At 37.6% G+C, this 12,129-nt stretch overlaps 1 protein-coding gene across 4 annotated transcripts in view; it reads right to left on the bottom strand.

The window, feature by feature from the left end:
* LOC110462397 (dixin-like) overlaps nucleotides 1–12,129 on the bottom strand; it is a 49,791-nt gene that overhangs the window by 23,219 nt on the left and 14,443 nt on the right. Inside the window, exon 1 of one of the 4 annotated variants that reach the window (XM_021516348.1) lies at nucleotides 8,571–10,915. The exons of 2 other annotated variants lie outside the window; for them this stretch is intronic. In XM_021516348.1, the coding sequence (XP_021372023.1) occupies nucleotides 8,571–8,666 (96 nt within the window). In that variant the 5' untranslated portion in view covers nucleotides 8,667–10,915. Of the gene's footprint in view, nucleotides 1–2,874; nucleotides 2,947–8,570; nucleotides 10,916–12,129 lie in introns of those variants that run through there. One more of the 4 variants, XM_021516349.1, reaches the window with a different exon arrangement.

Raw genomic sequence — 12,129 nt, forward strand, 5'->3', positions numbered from 1 at the left:
TTATGTCTCCCTCAAATCCAGTGATAAATGTACACAAGAGTCGAGTCTTATACTGGTAGAATTTCTGGAAATACTGAAATTTCGCAATGTGGGACCCATTGTTTTTAGCAATACACTTGAGAAGGACCCATACAAATATACTGTAGATTGATCACCGCAAACCCTAATTCATAATGCAAACATTTGGCAGGATAAATGGTTGCAGTGTAGTGAACAAGATTTACTCTATTATAACTGTATCTAGATAATATCAAAATACATGCATCTGAGTTCAGTAGTTTTACAGTAAAAGAAAAGATGAGTACTAGGCCTAAAAGTTAGGCTTCAGCCTTTATGATTTACAACAAGTATTTTAAGCCTGAAGAAAATAAAATCATCTTAACTGAATTGAATTAACACAATTACTTTGAAAACTCACACCATCACCACCTCCAGACAATCACAGTCCTGGCTTGTCTGATTTTCCCCAAGTAACTCCCCTTGAGTAATCTCCCCTAAACTAACATCACCTTAGTTACCTCCCTTGAGTTATCTCCCCTGAGTAACCTTCATGAAAAATCTGTTCTTGGTAATCTATGAGTAACCTCCCATGAGTGATCAACATTCTTATGCATTCTTGAGTGATCATACATGTACATTCAATCCCAATGGAGGCTACAGATACATTCACTGTTATTGCATGATTCATGCTTCAAAACAAACAGAACTAAACTAGTCAGTCAAGTAGCTTCACAGAGAGAAAGTATTCATCGGTCTGTTACATCAGCTGATCAAAGCTTTGTTAGCTTGAACCCTTCACCCCTAGATTACTTTAGTAGACTCTACTCTACATTTATCTGGATTAGTCCATTGTGGTCCAAAGTGGTGAAAGGGTTAAAGTTTGTTACTTGAATAAGAATTTTTAATAAAAAACATTTTTCACATCTTTTAACATTTAAAAAGGTCATTTTTTGTGTTAATACTTTACAGATCACAATTATAAGTCTCTTTACATTTATTATAAAGTTTCAATATGTAACCAAAATATACTCACAGCTAAATTGTGTGTGAAATATTTAGTCATTACACAGGCTATGATGTTCAGGCCCTGCTGGAAGACACCAGGTAGCTGACTATATATGTATATATATTGAGCGAGACTTTCTCCAATACATCATTCTACACGAATACCTGTACACTGCATGCACATCAATGTCACGTTTCAGCGATTCCAAAATCTTTTCACCTGTGATCCAATATGATCAATCAATCTAAGGGTGAATTACCGGCTGTATTTCTTTGTTTGCTAATCAGATGAGTCATCAGTACATCCGGACCCATGGAACTCTGTATTCATAAATCTATATTCCTCCATAAATCATGATTACCACTCAGAAACATTTACCATCATATGGCAGTGCCACTAGATAACCCTACCAAATTCATTGTAAGCGCACATCATTGAATTTGCCTTTGTCCAGTTGGCATTGAAATTGTTCATGATCAATGCTTAAATATTACTCAATAAGATTTGAATTTGAAAATATCGCATTCATGAACAAAGGTTTCATGTACTTGTCACATAAAATGTGACAGTTGAATCCAAAGTCAAATAAAATTATAAATCAACTTCAAGTTTATCATCTATTAAACTCCATTAAAGTAAGATCTACAGCTGAATGTCTGGTTCAACCCTTTCACCCCTATATAACTTTAGTAGACTCTACCATGCATTGATCTGGATGAATCCATTATGATCTACAGTGGTGAAAGGGTTAATTTATAAATCTTTCAGGTTTGGTTTAGGCAATGCTGTAACCACTAAATTTGAAGATTTTTGAAGCTGGCTTCAGAATCTAAAACAATTTAAGCCCCTACTGCTACAGTACAGTCGTAGCCCCTACTGCTACAGTACAGTACATGTAAATCAAAATTCTTAAAAGGTCCTGTGTTTGAAACCTGCATTGGGAATCATCGATAAACAATTCTACAAGCATCACGAGCTAGTGTACATGTTTGTGTGTACGCCATCATGTCTATAAATATCCTACACATACCCCCATACTTACATACACTACATCACAATCCAATTAATACCATCAATACACCAGGCTTGGCAGAAGCCAGAGTTACAAATATATATACACAAATATCAATGGAATATTTCTCCATTGTTAGCGAGCACCAACAACAACAAAATCAGAGGTTCATATTTGTATATTAACATTTCGTTTTCTCTATTGCTCTGAATACCAAACGTCAGAAAATTAAAAACAAACACTTAAATCCTCCTGTAACAGCAAACATGATAAAGATTCATCATTTCCCTAATTACGGAACTTGCTATTAGTGTAATCGACGGAATAATGATGATAATTGAAAGAAACACAGAAAAATTCATAAACATTTACCCATCAATACACTGCATAGCAAACACAAGCATTATATACAGTATCTTTAGATTTGGGCAAAAAAAAATAAACCTCGCATATTTAACACGTAATGCCGAATTTCACATTCATGAAGCTACCATCCTTTTCAATACCCATGATTCCTCCGAATATTGATAATTGAATAAATATCGTAGAAAGTTGAAACACCACAAAAACGCACACAGTATCCTTATTACACTGTATATAGAAATGGATACACTACACAGGTGTGACAGGTAAGTCAATCATCCAAATCTAGACCAAACACGGGTGGAACTGGTCATGGCCGTTCAGAATTCCAAAATTATCACCACATTAAATCTCCAAAACTGAATATTGTAGAATTCAAAACACCACAAAAACCACACACATCTGTACAACCACCCATCACACAGGTGTGCTGGACAATTTGGGTCATCTTAGGAATGCGAAGTACAGGTAAATATATACAAACATGACCTACCGGGTAATACCTACAGTAGGTATAGGTGTACATGTCGGTTAGAGAGGGAGGCTGCTGTGGTCGACAATGGAGGTATTTCTGTACACACCTCCGATACAGCACCAAGTTCCCTCTCTAGATAATCGGTGTTACATCACCACCAGTATACATCACCACCCTCATTATAGGTTACGTGAGAAGTCGATCAGGGGTCATTACCCTTCCCCTATATATCAGAGAGGATTCATGAAGATTAGGGGGAGGGTGGTGGGGAAGAGTAACCGGCCATTACACCATCACTTGTCTCCTGGAAAACTTAGGGTAAGCCAGGTAGGAGGCTGGGGGTGGGGTCGGGGGTGGGGGGTGGGAGGGTCCACTCGATGGCATGGTCTAGTGGGGTCATCTACTAACAGTCACCAGCCATTTCTTCACCACCAGTAACATCAGCACCCTCCTTATATGTTATGTGAGAAGCTGATCAGGGGTCATTACCCTTCTTCCTATAATATATATTATATATCAGGGAGGATTCAAGGGGGGAGGTAAACAGCCATTATATCATCACTTGTCTCCAGGGAAACTGAGGGTAAGCCATGTAAGAGGCTAGGGGAAAGGGGAGGGAAATTGGGTGTCAGGGGAGGGGGAGAGGGGAGGGAAATTGGGTGTCGGGGGAAGGGGGGATGACTCGATGGCATAAGTATAGTGGGAGACTTCTACTAACTCACCAGCCATTTCTTCATCACTAGTATACATCATTTCCTTCATTATAGTTTATACATGCATATACAATGTATGTTTGTTACGTGAAAAGTGGACCAGGTGTCATTACCCCTTCCCCCTATATATCAGGGAAAATTTATGGAGAGGAGGGGGATCATATGCTAATAGTAAATGGTCATTACACCATCACTTGTCTCCAGGGAAACTGAGGGTAAGCCAGGTAAGAGGCTGGGGGTGGGATTATTGGGGTGGGATGATTGGATGGCAGGGTGACTCAATGGCATAGGTAAAGTGGGTGTCATCTAGTACTAACAGTCGGCCACCATTACTTCATCACTAGGATATCTATCATACCCACCATCATATGTTACATATATGTGAGAGTTCAATCAGGGGTCATTATATACATCAGGTAGAGGCTAGGGGTAAAGGGAGACATGAAAGGGGGGGGGGGAGGTCATCTACATTTATCATCCCCACTCAATATATGTTATTTGAGAAATCAATGGGGCAGGGGGACGGGGGCTTACTACCCTCACCCATCCCACTGGTATATATCTAATAAGATATCTGATAGGAGGACAGGGCTTACTACCCTCACCCATCCCACTGGTATATATCTGGTAAGATATCTGATAGGAGGACGGGGGCTTACTACCCTCACCCATCCCACTGGTATATATCTGGCAAGATATCTGATAGGGGGACGAGGGCTTACTACCCTCACCCATCCCACTGGTATATATCTGGTAAGATATTTGATAGGGGGGGAACAGGTTTGGAGGTTGTTAGGCCTAGGGGGGGATCATGACTGGTGGGGACGATGACAGGTGAAGGAAAGATGAGAGGGAAGTTACTTATTAATACTCGCCATTGTATCAGCCCTGCCAAAATATGCTAAGTAATGTTGTGTTGTAATAAGTGGTATAGGAGTAGGGACTTGGACTAGGGGTGGGGGTGGCTGACAGCTACCATTACATAATTCTTTGCCAGTGTCTAGAGATGATTGAACAGAACAAGTGTGTGGAGGAAGGTGTTCCTGGGGTGGGTCGAGAGGGCAAGTGTGTGGAGGAGGGTGTTCCTGGGGTTGGTCAACAGGGCAAGTGTGTGGAGGAGGGTGTTCCCGGGGTGGGTCGACAGGGCAAGTGTGTGGAGGAGGGTGTTCCCAGGTGGGTTGACAGAACAAGTGTGTGGCGGAGGGTGTTCCTGAGGTGGGTCGACAGGGCAATTTGTTAAAAGCAAAACCTAACAAACATACATGTAAACTATATATTTAGCTACAACTTCAGAAAATCACAATGCAATGATTTTTTTGCATAGTGTTACAGCTTACCCTAGCATATTATTACACCTCAAGTGAATTTCTAGCTATTTTATTGGTTGGGAGAAAATTAAACAAAAATCTCTGTCACACTCCGAAAAATACATTGGTTTTAAGGGCGCGGGTGATATTGCCATGAGACAGTGAAAAATATCACATTCGCGAGAAATGTGCCTTCACCGCTTCGTTTCCACACCGTGATGGTCACAAGAATGTTTGACAGCAACAGCCAATTTTATCAAGCGCCGGTGCAATAGCGATTGTAAACAGCAGACTATCAACAAACAAGATGTCATTATCGAGGTTTGCTGCCGTTTCTGAGCTACAAAGACTTTTGGTGTAACAAAATAGATATGACATTCATTAGCAGGTGACAGTGAATATTGTCAACCCTCAAAAAAACATTGTCACCCTCCCCTCAAAAATGTGGAATATGTTCCCAAATTCATTAAAAATAATTATGTATTTTCCCAATTCATAAAGGCCTAGACTGTTTTTAAAATTCAGGCGGGAAAAGAATCACTGTGATGGGAACGGAGCCCCCTTAACATGGGTAGGAATATTAATAGGAGTCCTGACACTGTTTCTGCTTCAGTGAACACATACAAGCTTAAACGGCTAATAAACTGTTTCCCACAGCAGGTTGTACCCGTTTATGGGACCCACAACGCGGAGGAATGCGTCTGATCCCATACAACTTCGTTTATCGTGGAGAGGAAAACAAATTGCTGGGTTCACTGATAAATAATTACACTGGCTTGACAAGAAATCGCCACCAGGAATCAATCATTTGGTTTAGATTAACGACTTACTTGAAATCCAAGGCCGTTGATCTAGATTATGTTTAAAGCAACTTTGAAATTTACGATTTTATTTAATTTGCTTGTCTTCATTTTCCTTTTAACTTTCTAAAATCACATTTAAGTTACCAGTGCCCAATGCAAGATAAATGTATCATTCAATGGGCTTCTTTTTTCACACCTAAGAGTACGCCTGCACCACACATGTGTAATTTCAATGCATCTTCAAAATTAGCAGGGAAAGAAACGTGAAAAAAATCTACAAATTTTAGATAAATAAAATACTGGTTCCATAATTATTAAAACCTATAAGAATATATAAAAATAACCCAAATTCAATTTTTTTATTTGCCCACATTTGTAAAGTTCTACAAAGTAGTTTGAAGGCAAAAGAGTGAAAAACTGTGAAATACATATATATATATATATATACCATTGGGCTTCTTAGCTTATATGTACTCTAATTATAAGCAAGGAAGTCTAGAAAATGTTTATAATCTAATAGTTAATTTGCCACAATGAGTCTATATCTATATGGGCAGGAAACATACACCATAAAAATTAGTTCTGAAAACAACACTGACAGGAAATTAACAGGGCCCATATATAATTAACACTAGACAGATCATATTCCCTGTGGTGACTTGATAGGATTAGCAGGTGCCCTATGTGCACTGTAGATAACAACTTCACTTATTGGTCAGCCTTCCTATGTCACTCTGACCACTGATAGGGATCTCAGTTGGAGTGACCCCTAGGATGATGGACTGTCTGTCATTTACAATCTACTTTCTACAATGCTGATATATCTAGCTCTTCTTGGTCTAAATCTAACACAAATCAACTACAATTGATTGTAACTCCAGATATAGGACTATGAACCAGACACCTTGTCCCAGGCCCTGGTCTAAATCTAACACAAATCAACTACAATTGATTGTAACCCCAGATATAGGACTAGAACCAGATACCTTGTCCCAGGCCTTGGTCTAAATCAAACACAAATCAACTACAATTGATTGTAACTCCAAATATAGGACTATGAACCAGACACCTAGTCCCAGGCCCTGGTCTAAATCTAACACAAATCAACTACAATTGATTGTAACTCCAAATATAGGACTATGAATCAGACACCTAGTCCCAGGCCCTGGTCTAAATCTAACACAAATCACCTACAATTGATTGTAACCCCAGATATAGGACTATGAACCAGACACCTTGTCCCAGGCCTTGGTCTAAATCTAACATAAATCAACTACAATTTATTGTAACTCCAGATGTAGGACTAGAACCAGCCACCTAGTCCCAGGCCCTGGGCTAAATCTAACACAAATTAACTACAATTGATTGTAACTCCAGATATAGGACTAGAACCAGACACCTTGTCCCAGGCCCTGGTCTATAATTGGTGTACATGTACATGAATGTACCACTTAATATAATGGCTATGTATGTTGTTCTACAAATTACTCCTTCTCCAGATATCTTCTAATTTTAGCAAACGACCTTTATCCATGTCAGGTGTCCATCTGAATTAAGGGTTTTTACAGGAATTTTACAATGCCATTCAAGGCTTATTTGGGTCTTTCAAGGTCCTTTTTCGGTAAAATTACAGTAGAGTCCAAAAATCAAGAAATTAAAGTTCTCTCAGCATATTCTTCTTTTTTTTATGACATCACATCAAAAAAGTTATATACAACCATAATTTAATGATGATCATTTAGTCAAATTCAAGGCTCATTTTGACCTTTTCAAGACATTTCAGTTAAATTTAAGGGCTTTAAGAGTCTTTTCATCTATTTCAAAGGTTTTCAAGGCAAAGTCTTTGTTTTAAGGGCCTGTATGAACTCCGATCTAAGATTTAGATTTGGATAATAATTCTGATATAACAATAATTTATTCATGCCGGATATCCATGAAGACAATATTTACTACCTAGTCATATAGATAAATGTGACTACAGTATTAACAGAAGTCATGGATATTACAGGACATAATATTTATGGACATTATCATTGATTATGGGATGTCATATGGACATTATGGGATGTCATATGGATATTATGGGATGTCATGGATATAATGGGATGTCATATGGACATTATATAAATATGACATTCACTGTCACTTGCTAATGAATGTCATATCTATTTTATTACACCAAAAGTCTTTGTAGCTCAGAAACAGCAGCAAACCTCGATAATGACATCTTGTTTGTTGATAGTCTGCTGTTTACAATCGCTATTGCACCGGCGCTTGATAAAATTGGCTGTTGCTGTCAAACATTCTTGTGACCATCACGGTGTGGAAACGAAGCGGTGAAGGCACATTTCTCGCGCATGTGATATTTTTCACTGTCTCATGGCAATATCACCCGCGCCCTTAAAACCAATGTATTTTTCGGAGTGTGAGAGATTTTTGTTCAATTTTCTCCTAACCAATAAAGTAGCTAGAAATTCACTTGAGGTGTAATAATATGGGATGTCATATGGACATTTTGGGATGTCATATATGGATATTATGGGATGTCATGAACACGTCTGGACTCTGAACCCAAGTATTCAAAGTCCAATTACCTGGTAGCTCATAAAGAACAGGTAAACACAAATCTTGTGTACATATTAGATTATCAAAAATATTGAAATTAAAAGCTACTTTGAACTTACTGGTAGAATCTAGACACATTGTCATCAAATTCAAAAAATGTAGATATTTAAAAAAAAAAACGCATTTTAAAAACTTGCATTATCACAGGTAACAATTCATTAGGCAAATTATCAGCTTTGAAAACCAGCCCCTAATGTCAGCTTTCTTCCAAATATCTCTGTAGTCGGTTTACACAGGTTTACAGTTAACTCAGGGTTTGTACTTACTCTCCACTCCATCCAGGAATGGGACCCCTCCTCATCCGGAGATTTGGCGGGAGACGCGGACGGGGACGGAGAGCTGGACACTGCCATCCGAGACATGGCGGAAGGTCAAGGTCAAATACTAAGTCTTTAATATGATCCCTAGGATCAGCGAACACAATCCCATGGAATATAGGTCACCAGGCGTTGGAAAGTTTGATGAATCCAAAAGTTTTCAAATACAACAACCACCTTTTCTTTTTGAAAGCAAAACACTTGTGAAGTTTTTTAAATTCCACGAAGAGGCTGCAAATATTAAATTTCCACAGTTTCTGTCAAATATTCAAAACAACTGCATGAACACTGGTATAGATATAAACAGACTTAAGTAACAGACACCACCAGTCTGCCCGTCCAGGAAATCACACTTTAAACCCCACTACCAGCTTCCCGTTGTGACGGTAACGAGGGCACGGTGAAGGTTGGGCGCGTTTCCTTGTTTAAAACTATTAATCTGCTGGCCTTAATAATTTCACACAAATTTTACAAAATGTACAAAACGCATCTTTTTGTCTCCTTTTAACCGCTGTTCTCGTATCATTAAAAGTTCTGTGACAAACCTGGTATACACATCTAAAGAGTACCGACACAAGTTCATATACCATATATGTCAAATGTGTTGTAGTGTGTTCTGAAGGGGTCAGAAAGCAATCTGATGAAGCGATGTTAGGTTAGGTCCACTTTATAAAATTCTATCGGTTCAGCTTTCTGGTAACAGTGGACAATGTATTTAAAACCACATGTAAGCTTTTCCTTAATGTGACGTTTCCAGCAAGTTTTATAATCAAATATTCAATTATCATAAATGAAGCTGAACTCAATCATCCAAAAACTTGTACACTGCTATTCACTCGCAAGTTTGTGGTAATAGTCTTCATTTGCATATGGTGCGGTAAATTGAAGTTCAAGCACTGCTTTGCATATTATTTGGTGTCATTTGCAGAAAATGTTGGAAGTTGTTCATAATCCGGAGCAGAATTATAGGGTACCGGTATATATATGGTATTTACTGAGTTCAGTTTGAGACTAATGTGATTAAAAAACAATGCGGACGATATTGCTGATTTCAAAAAAACAAATAATGAGACAAAAATACTGTGACCTATAAATTGCAAAATGCAATAAAATACGGAATGCACCTGTTGTAAAATAGATAATTAAAATAAACAAATGGATGGATTTCCTGTAACGAGATCAAATAACTTGAAAAAAATACTGGAATGGCACAGACGAATATTTAAATATTTTCAGAGCGTCAAAATCATTTATAAATTCCTTCTCGTTACTCTGGGAATGAATCTTGAATTGAAGATGGAATGTTGATAAATGTTTGGAATAATTATGATTAAGTCATGACTCCATAAAGTTTGAAATTTTCTCCCGAGTCTTCATAAAATACTTAACATCCCAGCACAGGTATTCCTCGCATTGGAATAATAGGCTCCTCATGAAATATTCCTTAAGAATTGATATAAATTCCAGTTAATGGTGTGGCTGGTCGATATTCTAATCGATGGGATCTGGTTTCTGCATAATAAACTGTTAATTAAGTTGATGATGATGTAATAGAGCTGTTACAATGTACGATTCTTTTTCACAGAATTTCCCTCAGCACCAGCTTGTTCCAACATTCAAAACTGAACATGAATATAAATTCACAGGTATTTAGTCAAACAGAATAGTCAGTTATTCATAATAACATTGTGTGACACAATGAAGGAATGACCGTCTATGGTTGGAGTGTAGATTCTGGGGCAGAATGCCAGGTTTTTATGCTGATGTGTGGCATTATCATGCTAACAAGCATATACAACCACTAGCATGCGTGGGTAAAACAACCCTGAGCAAGAACGAAAATCAATAACACTCCTTCAGTAAGTGTTCAGTAAACGATGAAACGGATATCCTAGTCGGATAATAAGATACAGCAATAGTATTCAGGTTTTAATTAAATGTCTTTCAAACTTTCCACATGATTGAGAGCAGTTCCATTGAATGTTTACTGGAATGGCAAAATAAACCTGTAGGAAGACATCTAAATTCCAACGTTAGACGATGCATGAATCACAATTATCCGGTTTGTCAGATTTCACGTCTGCTCCGAGCCATGCCTCGATGTTGACATTGCCAACCCGAGGTTTGAGATGTTATTTCGCCTCTCATGGCGTCCTATGGTCTACTAACACACATTAAAGCATTCTGGTAACCCATTTATCCATTTCCAGCATCTCTACGAGCGCGAGAACCACCTGTAGCTCGGGCGAGAGCCTGTTGAGACCAATGTTTTGACAAGCACAGAACAGACAGGAAATCATTATCATTCAAAATGGCGTCCAAATTATTATTAAACCCTATTAATATTTTAAACGACAAATTACACTTAAATTTAAAGAAGTATTTCAGTTACAAAAGTGAGAAATACAAGCATAACCAACCAAAGCAAAGTGATTTTATAAAGAAGCGCTGCTTTTTTATTATTCACTTTTGTTCGAGGGTATTTTTTATCCTGAAATATAAAGTACTTCCGGGTCATCTCGAACGTAAACAAAGCATATGTGTGATAGAATTTGCACTATATACATGTACAAGTCAAAAACAAATGAATTACGTCATTTTAATAACTAAGCTGTCTATCATTAGTTGCGTTTGTGAACCCAGCATCCATATAGTATGCATAAGACACAGGAACGAATCTAACATGCAGTTATTTAATTTATTCTACACGAGTTACCTCCCGTTAATCACTTGCTGCCTTGGGGTTTTCCCGCCTATCGGTATGTTGTAAATTACATCGATATCGTTTTGTCAGACTAACATTGGATGCAAATTCCCATACAATAATAATACATTTAAAAACAAATATTTGTTTGTTGAAAGTTGTTGTTCCTCTCTAAACGATGTCAAATTCGCTCTAGTCTCGGGCTGATTAACGTGACCAGAGAGACATAAAACCAGTAGAAGAAGTCGAGCCAGAGACGAATATGAAGAAATTAATATATTTCAAAAGTGATCTAAACAGTTAGATTCCAAAACCTACAGGACCCTGCATTACGTATTACGAAAAAATATGTAATAGATTTGGATTTTTTTTAATAAACCTTCAGGCAAATACTTTAAAAAAATATGTATATGCTAACGACTTTATGAATTATATTCACTATCTCTCCTCTTCGAGCTCTTCGAGATACACTAAAAAAATCAGTTGATATTGGAAAGTATATTTAGACCCCCTAAATTGAGTTTTGACTCTGGAAATGTCTATTTCACATGTGTTCTGACCATTCAAATTTCAGGGGAAATGTACTTCTTAAAATGTTAGATGTCGAAGGTCAATCTAATTAAAACCATATACCTTGATCTACGCTCCGTTCCGTAGCAGAGTGTTAGTGTAATTGTAGAACAAGATATGGTTTTAATCAGACTGGTCAAAGGTTAGCTTAAAAAAAAACACACTTGCTTACATAAAAAAATAATAACTTTAACTTAATAAAAAAAAAAAAAAAAAAATCCAATGTAGAGGAGG

This window comes from Mizuhopecten yessoensis, unplaced genomic scaffold (assembly GCF_002113885.1).
Source record: "Mizuhopecten yessoensis strain PY_sf001 unplaced genomic scaffold, ASM211388v2 scaffold10781, whole genome shotgun sequence".
In the NCBI taxonomy this organism is placed as follows: domain Eukaryota; kingdom Metazoa; phylum Mollusca; class Bivalvia; order Pectinida; family Pectinidae; genus Mizuhopecten; species Mizuhopecten yessoensis.